Source organism: Copadichromis virginalis, linkage group LG23 (genome assembly GCF_057382275.1).
Source record: "Copadichromis virginalis isolate Kocher_CV1m ecotype Utaka linkage group LG23, C_Virginalis_male_GT1.1, whole genome shotgun sequence".
In the NCBI taxonomy this organism is placed as follows: Eukaryota; Metazoa; Chordata; class Actinopteri; order Cichliformes; family Cichlidae; genus Copadichromis; species Copadichromis virginalis.
The window spans coordinates 15,391,103-15,414,613 of record NC_140639.1 but is presented as its reverse complement, the minus strand read 5'-3'; the positions used below and the strand labels follow the sequence as shown (position 1 = coordinate 15,414,613).

The 23,511-nt window shown below is 40.5% G+C and overlaps 1 protein-coding gene across 5 annotated transcripts in view; it reads left to right on the top strand.

Moving 5' to 3' along the window:
- The window catches only part of evi5b (ecotropic viral integration site 5b), a 44,700-nt gene that overhangs the window by 10,955 nt on the left and 10,234 nt on the right, over window positions 1–23,511 (top strand). For 2 of the 5 annotated variants that reach the window (XM_085447923.1, XM_085447922.1), the window contains exons 3-18: window positions 4,868–5,057; window positions 7,829–8,053; window positions 8,222–8,296; window positions 8,386–8,511; window positions 8,597–8,740; window positions 9,479–9,568; window positions 9,754–9,851; window positions 10,329–10,389; window positions 10,485–10,538; window positions 11,488–11,520; window positions 11,903–12,055; window positions 12,826–12,957; window positions 13,103–13,243; window positions 14,059–14,217; window positions 14,687–14,833; window positions 14,984–15,079. In XM_085447923.1, the coding sequence (XP_085304049.1) occupies window positions 4,868–5,057; window positions 7,829–8,053; window positions 8,222–8,296; window positions 8,386–8,511; window positions 8,597–8,740; window positions 9,479–9,568; window positions 9,754–9,851; window positions 10,329–10,389; window positions 10,485–10,538; window positions 11,488–11,520; window positions 11,903–12,055; window positions 12,826–12,957; window positions 13,103–13,243; window positions 14,059–14,217; window positions 14,687–14,833; window positions 14,984–15,079 (1,924 nt within the window). Of the gene's footprint in view, window positions 1–3,096; window positions 3,223–4,867; window positions 5,058–7,828; window positions 8,054–8,221; window positions 8,297–8,385; window positions 8,512–8,596; window positions 8,741–9,478; window positions 9,569–9,753; window positions 9,852–10,328; window positions 10,390–10,484; window positions 10,539–11,487; window positions 11,521–11,902; window positions 12,056–12,825; window positions 12,958–13,102; window positions 13,244–14,058; window positions 14,218–14,686; window positions 14,834–14,983; window positions 15,080–23,511 lie in introns of those variants that run through there. The other 3 variants (XM_085447926.1, XM_085447924.1, XM_085447927.1) reach the window with 3 other exon arrangements.

Here is a 23,511-nt window from a genome sequence, read left to right as displayed (position 1 = left end):
AGTGGAGTGGTTGAATATTAATTATTTAAACCTTATTGAAAATCTCAAATCCACAAAACCTTTGTCTTATTATGTTGTATTTGGGCAGTTGTGCACACCTCTCTTATTACCGTCACTGAATCATTTTGCAGATCCTACAAATGTATCTTTTGCTACACATGCAGAAACACATTAGTGATGTTCAGATTGCAAACTAGCCACCTTTAGATGAAAGAGCGTAAAGTATTGATGGAATAAAAGTTAACACTCAGTAGTTAGTCAGGTTCTAGTCTGTTAACATTTAGGTGCTTTAATAATGCCTTCTTCTCCAATAAATGCAAGATGGTGTGTTGCTTTTGATATAATATATCTGATAGATATCTGAATATGAGTATAAAGATTCTTTAGGAATAGGCAAGCTTTCTATTTTCATTTTTACTCTTGGAATTTGGGGTAGTTGAAGGTGGGAGGTTAAAGGCACATGGGGAGGACAAACGAGGAATGCATTGAAACCTTCCCTTATCCATATAAGATAATTAGGTTATTGTTATTGTTCCTATTATTATTTATAGTCAGAACTGTAAACATTACCAGAAGTCTTTTCAGGATATCAGCTGGCTGCACCAGAAGCCGAAACACTGTTCCTCTGAAGCTACATTATCAGAAGATTGGGTCTGATACGTTTGTTAGGGCCTAAATATTCAACTTAAATGTTATCAAATATTTAACCATTCAGATCGTGCCCTGCCCCTCCCCCTGGGAAAGGCTCCAGTCTACTTTGAATAGTATCGTACTGCTTTGCAAAGAACAGCTTGCTCTCATGGTGCAGGCACCATGTGTTCTAAAGAGAGTGAAGTGAAGAAAGTAAGAGACCGTCTGTTGCTTCTTTCTCTCTACATCATCATTTTATATGGAAATGTGCAAGCCTCACAGTTAGGGCTGCCACAAACGATTATTTTGATAGTCGACTAGTCACCGATTATTTATGCGATTAGTCGACTAATCAGATCATCATCATCATCCAAAATAAACAAAAAGTCCTTCAAAAATAAAATGCAGCAACCATCACTGGACGTAAAACTACAGCTTATTGCACCAGCAGCATCTGCTCTTATATAACTATCATTAGCTTACAGCTTTAAGCTTTTAAGGTGCTAACTAAAAATAAAGACAAGATGATAGTTTATTCAATTTTAATGAAATTTGCAGATTATTTCGGTAAAGTTTAATAAACTCCTTGCTATCTAAAATATAACAGGACACCGGAGTATATTCTCCAGCATCTCACACTTCTGATAATCAGCTGTCTGCTTGACGTTTATTCAGCTGTGTAAAAACTATAACTTTAATCTCAGCCAAACCGATTTACTCAGGAACAAATAAAATACAAAAAAAAAAAAAAAAAGCCAAACAACAACATTTTTAATTTATCTAAGTGACTCATATATATTTAACCTGAGTCGCGAAAGACGGCGGTGGGTTTGAAAACAATTTGCCGGGAGTCCGGTGTTCTCACGGCGCTAGTGACCTAGCCCCCGGCTAGCTATCGAGCTAGTGGGTAACAGACGTCTCCGAAAACGTCGGAGCGCTTTTGAAAATATGTGGTGTCCTGATAAACTGAGCCGATATTTGAGGTTTACACAGCTACATTCTCGCCTGAAAATATGTTAAACGTTTATTTTGTGACCCAGAAAGAATAATAAGAGTAATATTAAAACTAACTAGCTACCGCCATTGTTGGAAACTAAGCTGGGCCGCGCTATGAATTCTGGGACACAGCTGCTTCTTCTTCTTCGGGGTTTAACGGCAGCTGGCATCCTTGTACATGCTGTGCTGCCATCTTCTGTTTCAGTCCGTTATTACACTCTTAAATCCTGCTATTATTCCTGCGTCTTTTGCGATCTTACAAAGCTTCAAACGACACGTCGACTATTAAATCAGTCGTCGACGATTTTGATAGTCGACGTAATCGTGACTAGTCGACAAATCGTGGCAGCCCTACTCACAGTGCAAGCTTTAATTCGTGTACTTGATTTTGACTCAGCTCACTGGGTAAAGCTTCGATTGAACCCACCAAACAACTCACAAAAATTATATTCAGATCATCTCGAAGGTTTCTTAGTTTGTTGTTGACCGTTTTGTTGTTTCAGGGTGTGGAATGTATTTCCGGGGTGAAGGTTCCCTGCATGTAGACTCCGAATGGAAATTTTCCCTCAGGTTGACTCGCATATTGTACCCATATTTGTGCACACTGTACTGCTAGGTAAACAGTAAACAGCTCACATGGCTGAAGCAATGTCCATTAAACATTAAAATGAAGACTATGGCCTCTTTGGGAGTGTTTTTTTCCTGTGCTGGTTCCTCATTTAGATTCGATCAGATAAACGGTTCTTGCAACAAGATCCAGAATTTGATAAGGACTCTCAAAGCCACAACAGAGCATGTCTGGCTGTGGATGGGTTTATTTAAATATTGGATCAGTGAGAGAAGACTATAGTGTGCAGTCCCCGAGGTTCTCATTGTTCACGTCACATAAAAGTACTGTTAGAGGATGACGCAACTATTCTCTAAAGCCAGCTTTGTGAATTCTTTCCCTGCTGTAGATCTCTCCCATGGATAGTACACTCTGTGTCAGCATAGAAACCAAGTGTGCCACTCAGACTGTGTCACAGCAAAGCTCTGTTGAACGCAGCAGTCGTTGACTCATCGGTAACGCCTACCACAGCTCCTGCCCCATAATGCCAAGTGGCATTTGATTAGGCAAGATCAAAAATAATCAGAGACACGTTCTTCATAATGTCCTTTATAAAGCTCAAACCACATCCATATCTATCGAATAAAATTTTTTGTATCACAGAGCTCAAGTTCGTCTAACCTTTGACCCTTCCTTGACTTCACGACGCCCGTTTAGTGTCTTTATTTTGCCGCAAAATCCTAACGCAACCTTAATACACAAATCTTTTCATTTTGTCACTTAGGTGTTAATAAGATAGGTGCAATGGCAGGCAGGAGGACTTAGTTACAGATTCTGTGACGCGGCCTGTGGTTGTTTATCAGGTGCATGTGTGTTTGGGGAGCCCTTTGTACTCTTCAGAGCAGATAAAAGTCCGAAGCGTTGGTTCAGTGGTGTCACACAGTCGAGGAAATCCTGCACTGTTGCCTTCAATTTGTTAATGAGACTTGCCAGAATTCCTGAATTCTTAGAAAACTGAGACATGTAGAGTACATCATGAGTTTATCTTGGTAAGTTTGCAGTATTTCATTACTTATTTTCTTGAAAATTGTGGGCATGACGCACTTTTTTCCCCACTTGTCACTTTATCTGGAATGTGTTTTTGTCACTAAAATATTAGCTACAAGTTTGTTATATTCAGAAGGCTTTGGTTTTGTATTTGGCTGTTAGTGAGTTACTAGCAGAGCTGTAAGTATGTTTAGGCTCATGTTTAACACGTATTGTAATTTTTCTGAGTCACTGTTTTCGATCATTTGACTGAATTGCTTGAAAAACGGGTAGTTCCTGTGAAACTTTAGCGCTCTCTTTAGCTCGGTGTCAAAGCTGAATACAAGTAAAGAGAGGCCCTCTTGCAGGCTGTTCTGTCGGGGCCGTCCGTTTCACTCCCTCCCACACAACCCAAATTTGGCTGTAACCCTAGCCATTCGGATAGCACACTCGGTGACATCACAGTCTCCACTGGAGAGGCCCCGTCCTTTTTCCGAGATCAGGTGTCTGAACCTTTGTTTGTGTGACATAAGCTCTTCGGTGCCACGCAGGTTGGGAGTCACCGCGTTTTTCCCCCACATTCTAATCTTTGATCAGGTCACTTTGTGAGTGAAAGACTGATAAGACTGATGAAGTGTGTGATAAATGTGACATACGGGCTTTTTGTGCTACTTGACATGCTGAGCACATATGAAAGAAATGAATGATATTAACAAAATGAGTCAGAAAATATTTTACTGACCTTTACAGCTTATTTTCAACCACTTACAGTTGCAGCCATTAGATTTTAAATAAATGTCATCTCTCTCTCTCACTCAACAGAAGTGTTTTAAACCCTTCTTTTTTGGTCAGCTTTCAGTCTGATTCAGTATTAACCTGTGAGATTTGGCTCATATATAAATATAAATGTTAGGTCACAGCATTTACCTGATTCTCTTATGTGGCCACAAGCTGTGGGTAGGGACTAGAAGAGTTAGACTGAGGATAGAAGTGGCAGAAGTAGCTTCTTCCAAAGAGTGTCCATTCTTAGAAAGAGGTTGAGGGGCTCAAAGTAGAGCCACTGCTTGTCCACATCAAAAAGATCCAGCTGCATAGGATTTCCCCCTAGCTCGAGTGTTTGGGACACGTCCAGCCAGAAGAAGACAGGCTTTCAATACCTTGGTGCATCCCTAGAAAGAAGAAAGTCTATGCATCTCTACTCACTCCACTGGCCTTTGACCCAGATCTGAATAAAGGGAAGACGGTTATTATGTGTCAAAACAGTAGCTGTTTAGATACACTAGTGTAACTAATAGTCCTCAAAAGAATGCATAAGATTTAAACTAGCTAAGTAAATATTTCCATTTGCTATAGTTTTACAGTCCTTTCTCTTTCTTCTTTTTTTAGTTTTGTTTTTAGCTTTCATATAATATCTCATGCACCTGTCATGTTGAAAGTTCTATATATATCCACACAGCTTTCATTCAAACTGTGTTTTGCATTTGCAAAGTGTTTTGCAAAATGATCTCACTATGGTCTGGGTTTCCCTGAAGATGTGAAATTGTACTTTGCCTGGTAAATGGGATGTCTGATGGACAGACATTGACAAAGTCACGGTATAATGTAGTTGCGTCTCTGCACAGTTTCTTAAATGTTCACAGTATATATCGCCTCTCACCTTCTCTAAAGGCTACTGGAGACAGACAGCAAGTCGCTGCGCTCCATGAATGGCTCCAGGCGAAACAGTGGCTCATCCCTGGTGTCCAGTTCCTCCGCCTCATCCAACCTCTCCCACCTGGAGGAGGACTCATGGATCTTGTGGGGGCGAATTGTCAATGAATGGGAGGATGTGCGCAAGAAGAAAGAGAAGCAGCTTAAGGTGAGACTCGTGCACATGACTACCTGTGAGGTGACGGTTGATCATGTGCAGACCTGCTTAAGAGCTTATTCAGCCTGGGCTGTTTTACTAGCTTACAAATAGACATTTGACGCCTCGAAGACGAGGTAAAGAGCCTTCTCTCAGCTGCTCCTTTACTCACACGGGGTCAGCAAAACAGATAGCTGTGCATATTTGATTTAGCAGAATTTGATGCCATTCCTCGCAAAACACCAAATGGGATTTGCGTCTCCTCCTAGTCTCAAACCTGTATAAACCTCTTCACACTTACACTTAAAAACAGTAAAACTCCATGACAGTTATTCTAGGTTGCAAAAAAGGGTCCAATGATGCTGCTGTTTCTGCATTAAGATTGTTTAACTTAACATATTTCAAATCATGGCTTATTTGTTTTATTGTTATTATAATTGTGTTTATAATTTTTTGCTGCCATTTGAATTTCCCTGGCTCAAATGTTACAAAGGCCCAGTTCACGTGACTGTTTACTTGGTCCAGTGATAATTTAAAGGCTATCTCTGTCCTCAGTGACCCTGTGGGGTTGCCCTTGAACTTGTTATTTCAGACGTAGATATTTGACGCTAATTTTAGCTTGCTTGTTTCTACAGTTACTCTGTTAAGCCCCGTAATAATCCTGTGCCCAGACAGTGGCAGTGGCAGTCTGATTTAAACTGCACAAAGACTGTGGACATACACAGTGATTGTTGTTTGTTGTGTAAAACCGTGCCAGGTGTGTGTTGGACCACCTGATTGTAGCCACAAGTCTGGGATAGTGGTGATTCAGCAGAAAGCCTGGTGTGTCCGGAGGTTAAACGACTCAGTGCAGCTGCAACAGTTTGAAAGTTACTGGGGATCTACAGTTGGTGCTTTTTATCTTTATGCACTGAGTGTTGTTAATGGAAGTTTTGTTGAATTCTACTCAAACTGAAGCCTTCTTTGGGTCATTTAGGAAAACTGACAACCAGTAGCTGTGCCAGAACAGCTAGGTGCTCAGCATTTATGGTCAGACGTTTGTTATAACCATAGAGACTTCAAGCCCATTTCTTTTTGTTACTTAGATGACTGACACAGAGAAATATTTTACTGTAAAGTTTCTGTTAATTAAAATAATCATGCAAAAGACTAATGTCTTCTGTAGGGACGGAGTTTCTGTTGTTCTTGTTGCTGGATGTTTAAATGGGGAAGTGCTGGGAAGGAGCTGTGAACATACACAGTGTTATTATGTAATTTAACAGAAGTAGTCATCATCGCATGGGTGCAACTAGCCTAGGATATTAATGACAGTTGCTGAGGCCTCCGCAAAATTGCTGTTTTCTTCCGCTCTGCTTACAAGAAACACAGTTTCTGTTGCATGAAGGAAGAAACGTAAATTTTTTCTGCACTTGTCAGCAAAATCCCTGATTTGTTCGTCTTTCTAATACTTTATATTTCATATGTAATCTTCTAAGACCCTCTGCTCTTGAATAGTTCTTGTGACTCATAAGGCAGCTTTCGTTCAACAGTCAAGGTTTGAGACTGTGGTGCATTGTTTCAGTCTAGAACAAAGCTTGGTTTGTCTTATCTAACCTCTAAGAGGGGAGAGGGGTCCCCTGCTGAAAGCATGTGTGGGTGGACCTCTGCTCCAGATGCACCCTGGACTGACCAGATGCACGCAGACACCGCACACAGACAGACATACACAACCACACACTCACTCACGTGGCCGCATAGCAGGAAAAATGACTGTTCCCTGTCAGCACAGGAAATTGCTTAATCAAATTGTATCAGCAGTAGTATATGGAAATAAATCACTCTACAGAATGTATCACTGACAAGATTATGTTTGGCAGTGGAAACTGTATTATTAAACTCATGAAGCTAGTCCACTGCCTCTCTGGGGAGATGTTTTTATGATAAACTGTTCAGTGTGGGGAAAAAAAACAACCTTTTGCGATCCATTTGTGGTTCGACACGTCCACTGAAGGGGAAACCAGTACTGATAAGGATTCCTCCAAGTTGAGTGGAAATAAGTCATCATTTTTCTGCACTGCTAATACAGTGCAGCAGTATAAAGGTGTTTCAAATGAATGAATAGAGTTGCGGAGCTCTTAGTATTTTTTTCACTTATACTCTGGCAGATGTAATATGAAAAGCTTTTTTTCACATTACAAAAAGTGAAGAAGTGCAGACTTTTTAGAAAAAAAAGTTATTTATTAACATCAGCTACATGCTCTAGCTGCATGACTACACTGTTTAAGAGACATCCACAGTGATTTACACTACCACGTGTATGCCTGTGTACGCGAATGCTGGATTTCCACTAATGAATTAGAAACTCATTGGCCTGATGAGCCTGAGTTGACTCTCTGACAGACCTGTGCACTAAAGATTTTAATTATTTTAACCTGCAACGGATACATTTGCGTTATTAGACTGCGGTTCCCATGAAAAGATTTTTGACACACACAAAAAACATAATTTAAATGTATACTTTATTGATCCTCGTGGGGAAATTCCTCTCTGCATTTAAAACATTCACTCAGTGAAGCAGTGGGCAGCCACTGGGCGCTCGGGGAGCAGTGTGTAGGGACGGTACCTTGCTCAGGGGTGTCTCAGGGTAGCTGTTCAGGTGAATTGTGTGACTGGATATTAAATCTGACACTATCATAAAACCTGAACAAAGAACAAAACTGTTTCATTTTAAAAAGTTGTTGCCTACACCCTGCAGAAAACTTTAAGAACATCAAGAAAATATCTGCTCTTTTTTTTCTCTACAGGATCTTGTTAGGAAAGGGATTCCTCATCATTTTCGAGCTATAGTGTGGCAGCTGTTGGGTAATGCCCAGAATATGCCCATCAAGGATCAGTACTCAGAATTATTAAAGATGACGTCACCCTGCGAAAAGCTCATACGCAGAGACATCGCTCGCACTTATCCCGAACACGAGTTCTTCAAGGAGAAAGACAGCTTGGGTCAGGAAGTGCTCTTCAATGTCATGAAGGTGTGTCTTCTGCGGTGTCTAAGAAACCTGTTTGCATGCAGATAAAGAGATAAGTCTTGTGTTCCAGTAACAAGAACTGGTATTTGGTTTTAAGGTGGTTTAATAAAGAAAAAGAGAGAAATCTGATCTTCAGTGAGACTCCTGTAACGATAATCTCTATTACCTTAGGCATATTCTCTGGTGGACCGTGAGGTCGGCTATTGTCAGGGAAGTGCGTTCATTGTGGGTCTGCTGCTCATGCAGGTAATGATTGTATTCTCCACACATACTCTCACACACTGTAACACAAACTTCCAGCTAGTAATTTGATCACTATCATAATATTTTTCTAGATGCCCGAAGAGGAAGCATTCTGCGTGTTTGTGAAGTTGATGCAGGACTACAGATTACGAGAACTCTTCAAACCCAGCATGGCTGAGCTGGGACTCTGCATGTATCAGTTTGAGTACATGATCCAGGTAGACACCTCATAGCTTGGGGAGTAACGCTTTGCCAACATGTAAGCTTCAACAATAGTGAGTCTGATTGTTATTTTTTTCACAGGAGCAACTCCCAGAGCTTCATATACATTTCCAAGCTCAGAGCTTTCATACCTCCATGTATGCCTCTTCTTGGTTCCTCACCATCTTCCTCACCTCCTTCCCTTTGCCCGTTGCTACGAGGATCTTTGACATCTTCATGTGTGAGGTCAGTTAAAGCAAACTGTGGCTGAACGATAAGCTCTGTAAACTTGTATGAATCTTTCTGTCATTCTCTTTACTGAGCTTGAAATTTACACCTGTGTTCACATTCTTACAACACTGGCTTCTTCTGTCTTCTTTTTTCTTTAAACTTCTGTTTGCTTGTAGTTTTTGCGATCTAAAAGAGGAACTAAAACTGCTGGTTTCTGCCAGTGTATGAACTGAGGGGGTGCACCAAGGCCCAGGATTGATTTTGAACTGTGACTCATGCAAGGCTACTCTAGTAAAGCCTGTGAATAAAAACGTTGAGCTGGAAATGAGTGCAATAGGTCCACTTGGAAATGAGCCATCATTATATCAGTGTCTAATCTGAAAAGGGTTTGGGGGTTATATCTTAAGCTGCTGTTATTGTAAGTCACTGTGAACTAATAGCCCCACCTCAGAAAAACAGAGTCTGTGCTTAAAATTTTAAGAGTATTTGTTTAGAGATGATTTCAGGCCAGTACACTTATTCTACAGCTTTAAGAACAGTTAGGTAAAATCAGCTATCAAATAAAAGTTATCCATTAGTGCCACCTGTTGGACAAAATTAAGCACTACAGTTACAGTCACCTTTAGCAGTGTGGCCTTTTTCTTTTTCTCTAAATCACAATCACTCGGGCTGTTTCTTCTCAGTCCACTGTCCAATAAATTTGACAGCGCACTGAGTATTATTTCATGCTCATTACTGGTGGGGTTTTTTCAGGGCCTGGAGATTGTTTTCCGCGTGGGGCTCGCCATCTTGCAGATGAACCAGGCGGAACTCATTCAGCTCGACATGGAGGGAATGTTACAGGTGAATCACCAGCAGCACTTCCAGGGGAGAAGCCTCCATCACCCTCTGTTTATGTGCAACCTCTCATCTCGTCCCAGTTTGTGGGCATGCTGATGTTTAGTGCGGTCCTTTGAGGTCAGAGAAGCTTGTGACTAAAACATGCATTCTGGTGTGACACTTGCCCCCGCTTTCTTTATGTGCTTCAGCACTTTCAGAAGGTCATCCCACACCAGTTGGACAGTGGACCAGATAAGGTCATCCAGGTTGCTTATCAAGTTAAATACAACGCCAAGAAGATGAAAAAGTAAGCGCAGCAGGCATTTCATAACTTCCTTTTTCAGAGATTTTTTTTTTTTTTTGCTGTGATTGTTTTTTCATTGTTCCTCTTTTACAGCTGAACCCCCTTTTTGTTTTTTTGTTTTTAAACTGTTGCATAACTTTAGACAAGATTTTTCAGTCAGCACTGGAGCAAATTGACTGCTAATATTTGAATGCTGCAAATTCAAAACTTGGTTGATACCCGTTCCAAGTGGAGGAAGCAACACATTTAAACGTTCTGTGTACCTGTTCAGTATAGGGGCCAGGGAAATTCCAGAGTTTCCATTTGTAATGGTGTCTCTTTAAAGAAACGTATATCTTTTTTAGAAGCAATAAAATATAGAAGACAAAAGGAAAGGTGATTGTATCCCAAATTGATACATGGAAATCAATTCAGCCGACTTCATTCTAATCATTCTGTGCTTGATTTGTTTTAACAGATGCTCTGTGCTTTTTTTTTTAGGTTAGAAAAAGAGTACACTACAATCAAAACAAAAGAGATGGAGGAACAGGTGGAGATAAAGGTGTGTGGACATACTTTAAAGTCCCAGAGCATCCCATGTAAACAATTTGTAGTATTTTTTTTTCTTATGTCTTTTTGCAATTCTGTCTTTTTCAGAGGTTGCGGACAGAGAACAGGCTTCTGAAGCAGAGGATAGACACACTAGAGAAAGTGAGTGAATCAGTGTTTGTCACAGTCAGACACTGCGCTCTCCTCATCAACTTTACATTAACCCATTCTGCTGTTTATGTCCATATATCATGTGTATTTCCTAATGACGGAGTCTTGTCTTTCACTAACTGAGCTGTGTTAGTTGAAAGTTGCTGGTACGCCATCATGGACTGGCATGGTGAATGTTCTGATTGTAGATAAAGTCAGAAACATTGATGGATTTGGGCTTTAGGTCATGTGGAGAATTTAAAAACCCAGCTGACCCCACTAACAGAAGCAGAGAAGCCTGTTTGAAATGTGAACGGAGCTGCTTGATACTTGACGTCCATACAAAGCACTGCATGTCAGGGTGCACTGTTTGTGTCATTGTGCACAACACTGAGTCTCTCTGAATGGGCACTTCTACTGCCTGGTAAAGGCACCATGCATGAGGTCTGTTGAGGATATTAAGGGTGTCTGCTACGCTGTGTTTGCCTGCAGGGCGGAAACGAGTCCGTTAGTTTAAACCAAACTCGAGGCTGCTGCTCCTCGTCACGTAACTCTCAGGATCTTTTAACTCTCCACTAACTGAAACCGCTAAAAGCTTGGATAAACCACAGAGCCCCAGCGCCTCTGTTAAGTAAAACACCGCTCTTTAACACTGTCGTCATGCTGCTATTATAGCAAACTTCACTCTCGGGCTGCCCTGTGCTTTTTCCTGTCTGAAACCTCTTTGTTATCTGCACCGCCCAATTCTTCACTCTGTCACCAGCTTATTTTTGCACCTTTTTCACCACACCTGCTTTGCAATGTTCCTTTTATACCTCATTGCGTAAACCAAATATTTTTGGAGGGAAAATGAACATTGCACGTCTTCTTTTAAAGAATCAGTTGTTCTTTTGTGTGCTTTAAACTGTCCTCTGGATTCTCTCTCTCTCTGCTGTCTCTTGTTGATATTTCTGTTTTGTAGGAAAGCGCTTCCTTGGCAGATAGATTGATCCAGGTATACTCCTCATTTTCTTTTTACCCTTAGAACTTATGCTGGACTTTCCTTCTTCCATCTTTTTGTCTCTCTTTAGCAATGCATGCTTATGATTAGTAAAGGGCAGTGACAGTGCTAATCCAGATTATGACAGCTGATTACATCATTAAATAACTGCATGGAAAACCACATGGTGGCATGTTAGACAAAGTAAGAGAATCACAAAAGATGCTAAATACATCTAAGGAATTAAAACTAAATCACCCGCTGCTTAGAGTTAAAAACAAGCATGTCCTTAGAAAATCCAATCCTTCATCTTCTCTGATTTGCCCACCCATTCCGTCCTTTCGTTTCACTTCCTGTCGTGCTCACTCCACCCCTCATCGGTTGGTTATGTCCAAAGGGACAAGTGACTCGAGCTCAAGAGGCAGAGGAAAACTACCTGGTCAAACGGGAGCTGGCTACAGTCAAACAGCAGAGCGAGGAGGCCGGTGCTCAGCTGGAGCAGGCCAAGAAAACCATCAAGCAGCTCCAGCAGCAGCAGCAGCCACAAGGGGTAAGAAGAGCCACAGACAGTCTGAGGCAGGCAGGTTGCACTGGCTCATCTGGCTGACCTGAGTGTGACTGGAGCTGTGACACTGAGACTGGGGTATTGCCCAGGTCTGTGTGTGATGTGCAGTACGTACAACCTCAGGATGACTATTTTATTATTATTATTAGGTGTGCTACAAATTACTTTTGGGCCTGTAAACATTGCAAACAACTGATTTTGGATACATGGTGGGGCATCTGCAATGGCAGAGCAGGACTTTTCTCACTTTAGGTAATGATCTGTTTTGGCATGCATGGATTCATTTTGAGACACAGATTTCTACAAAGTTCAATTTATGTTCTTCTGCATTCTCAGAAATGCTTTCATGAATTTGTAAGCAGGTTGTATCTCAGGCTGGTAGATTTCACACATGGCCCACTGTTCATTGAATCCTCACCTTGCACAACACATCTCCTTAATTATTAATGGTTGGATTCCACATGATAATGTGCAGGCTTTACTGTGTTTTACATAATTTGCTATCTTGCTACACAAAGATTGTTCATGAATTATTTATGTGGAAGTGAAAGGAAAAATGGTTGATGTCAGCTGAAATGAATGTAAAGAGGAATTGAGAGTACTTGGATCAGTGTAAGTATTGTGGACATTACTGGAGATTGAATTTAGTTTGAGGTGAGTGCACACAGCTATGTTTGCTGTCCTTCCTGCTTTTTTTCTGCGTGCTCATTTGTTCTGTTTTTTCTTTTCTTTTCTTTCTTTTTTTTTCCTTGTAGAAAGGACCCCCACGCTTCTCTGAGGAGTCCGTCCTGCAGCTGGAGAGAGAGCTCGTGCAGGCCCGACTAAAGGAAGCAGAGTCCCAGTGTGCACTCAAGGAAATGCAAGACAAGATTCTCGATATGGAAAAAGTGAGTTGTGTCATTTTAATGCATCTGCAGTGGGACTGTACTGCCTAAACCTCAGCCGGCAAAGAGTATTACTGTGATCTAGGCCTACCCTGTCATTTCTTTTTTTAAAGGTTTAAGAAAAATTTGATTTTTCCACCTTTTTCAGAGGAACACGTCGCTACCAGATGACACCAATGTGGCGCGGCTGCAAGAAGAGCTGATCGGGGTGAAGTTGAGAGAAGCGGAGGCGCTGACTGGACTGAAAGAGCTGAGACAGCAGGTTAGAGATCTGGAGGACCACTGGCAGGTGAGCACCAAGATTTCAGCACGCAGGACAACTTGAAATAGCTGATCAAAACCCCAACAAATCATAATGCAAATGTTGTACACACACACACCAAACTACGCTGTTTAAAATCAGAGTGGATTTTGGTTTTCAAAAAGTATTTAAATATTCTAAATTTAGATTGCTTTTAGTCATGCCATTGTGAGAAACGCTCATATGCAGTGCTTCTGTTTTTTCTCCCTCTGCACACTTAAACGCAACTGCATAATTAAGGCTGTGAAGTTTTAACGGCACAGTAAACTTGTGTTCAAACAGTGATTCATGAGTTTGACTACAGTAATTATTTAAGATACAATGGGTTTAATTCAGAACATTTGATTTGGCTTAATTGCCGTTTAATTAATCCATTCAGGCTGATTGAAAACATGAAGCATGTGAAAACTTGAACAGATAGGTTGGTTAACTCAGCTGTAGTACTTAGTTTAAAGAAAGATGAAGATGCAAGTTTAAGCTAGTTAAAGGAGCTGTTTCAAACCTTGAACAATGGCTTATCATTTAGAGTAAAAATAATATTTTTGTTTTCTTCTCACATTTATTAAAAACATTTTGAAAAAATTCTTGCTCTAATTAGACACATCTGTGTGTTTATTTGAAGAGGGTACATTTTCCCTTTTGATGTGTATTTCCATTTAAAGTCGTATTAAGAGGATTTGCAGGTACCCTGTAATTCCTGCTAGTTACAGAGCACAGATCTGGTATGACACACAAATGGTAAAAGTCAAGTGTTTATTTGGTAAGTGATGGTAAACAGGACTGACTGTCCCCGCCCTCTCCAGCGTCACTTGGCACGCACCGCTAGCCGCTGGAAGGACAGTTCTAAGAAGAACACCATGAGCGAGCTGCAGGACGAGTTGATGAGCGTCAGGCTACGTGAGGCCGAGGCTCAGGCAGAGCTTCGAGAGATGCGGCAAAGGATGTTGGAGCTGGAGACACAGGTCAGAGGTTGAATCGGTCTAACAGCACTAATATAATTTATGATTTGATTTGTTATCTGGATTATAACCTGATCTAGATCTTTAAAAGCATTATTCAAATTCCTCATCACATGTTCACAAATATATGTGATTCAGATATCCTTCTCAGTCCAGAGATACAATTCATACTGTATGCAGTCTTTAGGAAGAGACTTTTGTTTTCAGAGTTTTTATGTACTTGCAGTGCAGTTAATTACAGACAATTAAAGGTACATTGTAATATGAAAACATCAGTAAGAAAATTCCCTCCCTGAATTTCACACAGCAGCCTTCAGGGGGCAGCATTTATCTTTGTATGCAACACAGAAACTGGAACAGTGAAGTAGTGCTGAAAGTCGCATTAGGTTTCAGTTTCTTTATCCTGAACCTATCAGTCAATAACGTGAAATAATCCGCTTTTGCTTTTTGTTTTTTAAATGTGCTTATTCAGAATCAGATTCACAACAACCAGCTGCGTCGAGCGGAGCAGGAGAGTCGCTCTCTGCAGGAGCGCGTGCAGAAACTGACAACACAAAACAAAGATCTGAACGTGCAACTGCAAGAAATCAAGAGGAGACAAGCTGAGATTGAATGCAAGGTACAAACTGCTGCTGCACTCCACACTTTGCACCTTTGGGGCAAACCGTTGCAGCGCTATTGTGGTTTAAATCTGTGAAGTTAAAAAAAAAAAAGAATTGATTTCTTAGAGAGGTTGTCGCCTGAGAGTTCTCTGGTTTGTTTTCTGCAGAGCAAGGAAGAAGTAATGGCAGTGAGGCTGAGGGAAGCTGACAACATTGCTGCTATGGCTGAACTCCAGCAACAGATCTCTGAGCTCGAGATTCAGGTAAGGTTTTGACTCACACTTCACCCACTGCACCAAGCTTTGGATTTCCTCAACTCCCTCACAAACCACATTACATGTAAGCTTCCTTCAGCCATAAAAGGAAATGTCCCATACAAGGATGTGGTGACAAACCCAAGTTATATTTTTTGGGCCCTATGAAGACATCATCCAAAGTTATAACCATAATAGTGACTGTTTGACCTGGCAGATTTGTGGTTTTCAGTCTGAGCTTCTTTACTGTTTTAAGATATGGAGAAGGGAAAGAAAATGTCTGAATTTCCATTAATCAATCAGCATTTCAAAGCTTTGATGATATGAATCTCATGTATTGTTTCCTTATGTTGCCTAGGAGACACCAGTGTCAATCAAATCTGGTAAAGCCGCAACCTCTTCCGGTTCCAATGAAGCGCATTTTAACTTTTTAAACTGTTATTACATAACCCAAATACATATGCAGATCTGTTGGAAATTCTGAAAAAATGCACTTTAATTGATTTTAGTTGATGTGGAAAACTTGGGGGGGAAAGGCTTTTTTGCACAAATCAGAAATATTAAAGCATGTCCCCTTCATCTATATTTATTCCCAGCGTAAATGGGAATTACAAGTCTTAACAAGCAGGAGAGAAGGAAGTAGTAGCATTTATCCCACCAATGAATTCAACATACTCCACAAGCTTAACCAAAAACAAATACAGGCCTGTTCTCCCAGTGACAACACTCAACAATACTAAAGAGAGAAAGTGATCTAAAAAGACTTGATATTGTTGAAGGTGTTTATGGGTTCAACACTTCTCACACCATGCCACTTTCATACAAGTAAAGATACTCGATGAATAGTGAGTGTTGCAACAAGCAGATAATCTTGTTGTGTGTAAACTGGCTATAGGGCATGGGTGTGAAAATGGAATTTAAATATCTGTGAAGATGGTTTCCGTTATGATTTTAAACACCTGGCTAGCACCTAGCACCCTTCTAGAAAAAACACGCAATGCAGCCCTGAGCATTTTGACATTAACCAGTCCTTAACTTGCTAGATCCTTATTACAGAGTCCAGTGCTTTCACCGCTAGTGAGTTTGTGTCATGTGTGTCTTATGGTCTCCAAGCCAAAGTGTTTCCATATGAGGAAAGAAAACTTAGGAAAATATCCCCACCTGATTCGAATAAGGTTTGAATAAGGTTAAAGTCTTCTGTCATTTTTGGGACAGATTTTGGGGGATTTTTCAATCCACTTATTTGGAAGCTGGCTGTGGGAGCCACCAGTATAATATCTATTTTCCTGTTTTCTCTGTGTGGCTGCACTGAACCCACACACAGAGATAAGTCACAAACACCTTCATAGAACACTTCTGACGTCTTCAGTTATAGAAACTGGGGGATGTCCAGTGATGCCTTGCACTGAAACACTTGAAGCAACTCTGCGGATGCTCAACTTTGTGCTTTTTTTTTTATTCCTGTTGCGTGCACCTGGAATTGCTCAGGAGTTTCTCCAGTATAGCAGGACATACAGCCCTACAAGAAGAAGGCCCTTCTGTCACATCTGCTTTGCATAACCACCCACTGCAGTTTTCCAGATCTTTTTGAAATTTCCCATGCTTTTGAACGTAACACCAGACTTTTTCACACGCACCACAATCGATATCCCTCTCTTTAAATATCAGTGAGCTGGTGACATTATCAAGCCGCTTCTTCAAAATTTGTCAGCTGAAAGTTTTAAATGTTTTCAGTAGGACTGGGCGATATGACCCAAAATTCATATCTCGATATTTTTTTAGCTGGATGGCGATATACGATATATATCTCGATATATATATATATTTTAAAGACATAAGGCAAGAACAAAAAGAGTTCTTAGTCAAAGCTGTGTCCCAGATGTCACACAGGCACTTTTATTAACATACAGCGTAGATGTACATGAAGAAATTACTCAAAAATAAATTATCAGCATTTATTAAATAATAATGCTCCATAAATAAAAGAAAACAATGTTGTTTTTGTGCATAACAAAAAGCTCACAATTGTACCGTCAAAATGTAAACTAAAAGACGCTGAGCATAATAACAAAGATAGTCAGATTTCACAGCTGCTCTATTCCCAACTTCTACTGCGTGACTGACAGCCTGGAGTTTGAAACCCGCTTCGTAACCGTGTCTCTTACAGGTGCCAATTTGTGGTCCTTATATACACACAATACGGTAATATTACGTTCAAGCACAGTACGTATCACTCCGAGAGGCTCCAGACTACGGTAGCCGTAATGATCCGACAATCCATCAAGCGGTGCAGCTCCATAGCTTACCAAAATCGTACTAAAACATTTTTTTGACAGATTGCTGAGCGCCGTGTACAACATAAAATCGGTTCGCGGTCATCAAGCACAACCAGAATTCATACATAAGGCGCACTGTCGATTTATGAGAAAATGAAAGGATTTTAGGCCATGCTAGGCCATGGCGTTAGCGCGGTTAGCTCGCTAACACGTTGACGCCGTTCAGCCCCACGCACGGGGCGATCCGGGGTAACTTGTTAACGGAAACTTGCCGGTCCATCTTGTCATTGCCTGCAGGCAATGCTATGGGGGAGGGGAAGTTGTGTTCAGTGAAGGAGAGGCGAGGCCGAGTTACGTTGCGGAGAGACAAAAGTGGACGAAAGAGAGACAAACTTGCGGCTCCACAAGTATAATTATAACGTAACATATACTATATCGATATAAACAATATTGTCACATCTTATATCTCGTATGAAAATATATATATATATATATATATATATATATATATATTTTTTTTTTTTTTTTTTTTTTTTTTTTTTTTTTTAAAACCTCGATATATCGCGCAGTCCTAGTTTTCAGTTTTAAGTGCTTCTCAAGTAGTTCTTGTTTTTTGTAAGCACCGGAGTGTGGGCACATGAGTGTGGCATGTTTGCACCTTGCACAGTGCATACACAGTAGAGGAATAGCATGAGCCCCGTGTTAGCAGGAGTAGCTTTACTGCTCCTCATCTGTATCAACACAAGCTACAGTCACGTACAGATTACCTGTGTACAGTCAGTGGCCCCTCGCTATAATGCGGTTCACCTTTCGTGGCCTGGCTGTTTCGTGCATTTCTTGGTGTGCAATTTTGCATGTTTTTTTGTTGTTGTTGTTTGTTTGTTTTTACAGCGCATTGTGTTCTGCATCCTGATCGGCTGCAGACAATTATCAATCAATCTCGTGCTGTGTCTCCTGTACAGTACAGAATGCATTCATCTTGTCAAATTTACAGAAATGTTCGATCACTAGCAGTGTGGCTCTGCAGTGTTGTACTGTTTGTAAGTTTTCTCCCCAACAAACACAACAACAACAATGTCGACGAAACGTTGTGCACCATCAAAAGCAACCGCGGGTGCCTTTGGTTTCATTCTATAACACTGGACTTTTCTTCGAAGGTTTGAACTTCGAGAGTGTTCAAACAACAGAGAAACGTGTGAAAATGTTCATGTCTGTCTGAGAAAAGTGTATAAAGTGGTGTAGTGAGGGGTTTTACTGCCTTAAAACATCTATAATTATTGTAAAAAATAAAGTTCGCTACTTCGCGGATTTCACCCATCGCGGGTTATTTTTAGAATGTAACTCCCGCGATAAACGAGGGACCACTGTAGATACACGCATAAAACAGATCAATGCTTTTCCATCCCACTGTGTCAAATACCATAGTTTTGTCAGCTTGTCCCTTAGTTTCACATTTATGCACAAAGGCGTGCTTTGGGACAAGTGGCTTGATGCAAAAAACACAAAGTTCAGGGTGTTGGAGGGGTGGCAGGAACAGGTTTATCAGTCAGGAAACTGTGGTCAGGGTCTCCTTAGGATGTTTGTATGATCTACTTGGTTTCACTTTCACTTGCCGGTTAGGTTTAGGCACTAAAAACTGTGGGTTGGGGTGAGGGAAGAATTATTTTTCATTTAACAATGAAAATTTCTAGTTTCATTGTTGATGATGATGATAAAAAATTTCTTTTTTATCTTATCTTACTTTTGAACTGATGCGTCACGCACCTCTGCCAAAGTAATACTTGTATGTAACCTGAAGAAACAAAGGCTATGGGCATGACCATTTACTTGGGCTCGCATGACTTCAAGCTATCAGGCATCCTGTGGGGTTGAAATGATTCTTAATAAAATGCTTGAAGCTATAAATAATATGGCAGGTTGGAATAGTTGTGCAGCTCGGTGGTTAGCATTGTTGCCGCATAGCAGGAAGGTCCTGAGTTCAATTCCACCATCAGGCTGGCGTCTTTCTGTGTGGAGTTTGCATGTTCTCCCTGTGTTTGCGTGGGTTCCCTCCGGGTACTCCGGCTTCCTCCCACCGTCCAAAGGCACACAGCTTGTGATTAACCCTTTAAGACCTACCATAGAACCAAGTCCGCCAGAGCTTATATTATATTTTTACATGCTGTAGTGCCATTTTTGGGAGCATTTCAAGTTGCTATACATCAATACAACCATTATAGCCCAAATGTTAATAATATGTATGCATTAAGTGCATAGTAATTACATAAATTGCAAAAAAGTGCAATAAACTACAAAAAAATTTAAATCTTTTTTGTTTTTTTTAACATACATTTCTAGTTAGAGAAATTTAAGAGGCTTATCCCTCAAAACTGTAAATACAAAAAAGTTGCACAAAATAGTTTCCCACCACAGGAAATTTATTTTAAGTGTCTTCATAGTTTTATTTTTGAAATACACCAATTTTTATATACTGCAGGAAAAACGAAAATAAATATTATAGTGCAAATTTGCAAAAAAGCAACATATGCATCAAAATAAACTATTTCCAGCAGTGCAATATTAGTCCTAAGCATCCCAGAAATGACACAGAAAGTCATAAAGTCAAAGATAACTTTTAAAAACACCAGTATAGGCTCATGAGGCCCTGATGGTAAAAAACTACATTTCCGCAAAATGACGTCACTTCCGGTTTCGGGCAGGTAATGGCGGACATGCGAAAGTTTGCGCTGACGTCTATTCCAACGTAGGAAATGTTATGAACAGCTGATAGGATCGGCAAAGCGTGTTTCTGGAAAATTATGTTTTTGTTGCTGCAAGTGCGTTTTATGCAGTTTTTGCAAAGCTATATGTGGAAGGAAACCGTGACCTAGGACAAGCTGATGGCATAAGATGTAAGTACAACGCGTCCGGTTTCATATCCAAAAAAAAATTATTGAGCTAGCTTACGTGGTTGCAGTGCTACCGGGATTTTAAACTAGTTATGCAAAACAGAGCGAGCCCGCTCCGACCGGCTTTAAAGGGTTAATCCAAGTTGCACATGGGTGTGAATGCGCGAGTGAATGTGTGTCTGTCGCTGTGTGTTGGCCCTGCGACAGACTGGCGACCTGTCCATGGTGTACTGTGCCTCTCGCCCTGTGACAGCTGGGATAGGCTCCAGCACTCCCCGGTGACCCTGATAAGGATAAGTGGATGGATGGATGGATGGAATAGTTGTTTTCTACCCTTGGTCAATTATTTGATGTTGCAGCTGGTGATTTATGCTCATTTTAATTCTCAAAAACTGCAATCTCTCCTTGCAGCTTTGCAGTTACACAAAACAGACGTTTACTGTGTAGTGTTTTGTGCTTTCTTGGGTTTCCAAATGTAGTTCTTGCTACTACTACTACTGCTACTACTAGTAAGAAGCCATGGTGTTGTAATAGATGCAATGTGGAGTTTAGCATCGTCATCTGGATAGGAGCATGTTTTACTCCAAAACCTGATAGTGCCTTTCCAGGTGCACGAGCTGTCAATTACTTAAGCATCATCATAGATGATAACAATCCAGATGGTCCATCTTCTCTTTAGTCTGGAGGACACAGTGTCCAGCTTTTCCAAAAGCCATAGAACAGTTTTCTTTTTTGCCTCAGCTCATTTTAAATTATCTTTAGCCCAGAGAGGACAAAATCATTCCTGGATTATATTCACGTGTGGCTTCTTCTTTCCCTGATAGAGATTTAACCTGTATATGTTGGTGGCACTGACACAATTGAGTTCACAGATGGAAATTTCTGAAGGCATTCCTGAGTGCATGCAGGAATTTCTCTGACAGAAAATTATACTTGTTTTTAATATTCTTCAGATTTCTTCAAATTCTCTGAATCTGTTGATGATAGGGGTGGACGATAGAAACAATATATTTGGCCAACGATAGAGATTTTGTGTGAATGGGTGGATGACTGGATATGTAAAGCGCTTTGGGGTCCTTAGGGACTAGTAAAGCGCTATATAAATACAGGCCATATACCGCTCTATTGCGATAGCGCATGTTGATGATGTCATCAAGCTGCGCCTGCTTTGGTCGAAAGCGGCTACAACCATTATCATCTGCAAATTATTCCGGGCGACAGTCGTAGCAAAGAGATGAAGCACTTTTGAAATATGGGGAAAGCCAAAAACTGCGCTTCCTCCACTTCCGTAACATTGATTCATTAGTGTTGAATTCTCTCGCAGCTGCTCTATTCCCATGTTGTTGCAGTATATTAATAACTAACCTCGTATTGTGGATGAATAATCTCAGTTGTTCTCCTGACTGAAGTTTTGCCCGTGTATAGCATCCTGCTATGCAATTGCATTTGTCCCTGACCACCAGAATCCCTCACGTTAACTTTTATCAAGTGGAAAAAAAGTTGGCGTTCATCCTCCAGCTTCACTGTGCTAATGTTATGCTAACATAGCTGTGTCGCTAGCAATCACGTAGCACAACATTGTATACCAGGTAGTCCAACTTCAGTAACCCTGCAAACGCCACTGCTGTTTTTTGTTTGGGTTTTTTGGCTCCTACACATGCAACATGTTCAAATTCCCCCTCTAAATTTTCAAGGTCAGGGCATCAAAAGGGCAAACTTGTATAAGAAGGTATTGGTGCACAGTGAGCAATATGACATTCTTTGTAATTCGTACTTAATGTGCAAACATTTGTGGCAGACAGTGATTAATTTAGTGTCGGGTAAATGACGAGGGTGTTACAGGAATTGTGGTAAATGCAAATGCAGCTCCCAGTGCTCTGATTGTCTACTTTTTTCTTTTTTTTAGTCATATGGTGATTTGCTCTTTGTGCTCTAACAATTTTCCTAAATTTAGATTAAAAAGACTTTCAAAATGCCAGTAAAGTTCTATGTTTGGATTGTTTCATTTGTGCTAAAATGTTATCTCAACTTTTCTTTAATCCATGAAATATATTTGTCGTGCTTTTGGAATAGAGCGCTCAGTTATTTTGATCTATCTAAAACCTGTTACAAAAGCTGCTCGGTTTATCCAGATATTGTTTTACATGTATCTAATGGTTTGAGATGAGGTGGCAGATAGTTTACTTATAATTCTTCCTTTTAAACTGGTTGCACGTCAGTGAAGCAATGCAGCAAGGCTCTAATATCACATAAACCTCACTGCAGCTATTGTGAAGTTATTTTTATGTTGTACCCTTTTGCCCAGTTTTCTTTAGAAGTTTCCTTTAACTGTTGTTTCTTGAACGACATTTCAGATGATGGAAATTGAATTCTGAAAGCACTTTATGTTTTTTGTTTTTTTTACTTTCCTGTGCGTAATAGGCACATCTTCATTTTCAGTTTCTCAGTCAGGTGACTGTTTCTATTGACTTTTCACTTGGTTTAACTAAAAGGTTTCTCAGACTTTTGCACACACTGGAACTACTGTCAGGGCTTTAGAGTGCGACCCAATTTCTCAATGGTGTGACAAAACAAATAAATCCTAGGCCGCACCGGCGCAACGGAAAAAGGTCTCCACAACTCTGAAATTCTCTGTGTAGCCAACAGCACACAACATTATGCCAATATCGAGGCCTTAACTGATCATGAAGGTGCTGCTTAGAGTAGCTGTTCGATTGACTTGTGTGTCACACGGGTGTCTCTGCACAGACGCGCAGGAAGGGGAAATGACATAGGGAATTCCCACAATAATCCAATCGCACACGGCGACACCTGCACATTCCGCCAATGTGCCAATGTTCAAAAAAATCCTAGATCGCACCGGTGCGACCAGCTGTTCATGTAAAAGAAACAAAAAAAAAAGTCTCTGCAATTCTGAAAGTCTCCATGTGGTCAACAATAGACACACATTATGCCCATATTGTGGTCTAAACCAATTAGAGATAGTCAAGGGCCCAAGGTAAGATGTTCAGATACTGAGATGTTCAGTTCAAAGCCTTTAAGGCACTTTTAATTTTGACTTTCTTTGTACATATATCGTAAGATATTTTACGTTTAAATTTCAGCTCAGTGAAGCACGTTAAGCACAAGAACTTTTTCAGTACCCTATTTTTCAGACTATAGGGCACACTTAAAATCCTTTAAAATCCTCAAAAGTGCACCTTATGTATGAATTCTGGTTTTGCTTACTGACCGCGAACTGATTTTATGTTGTACGCGGCGCTTAAAAAAATCTGTC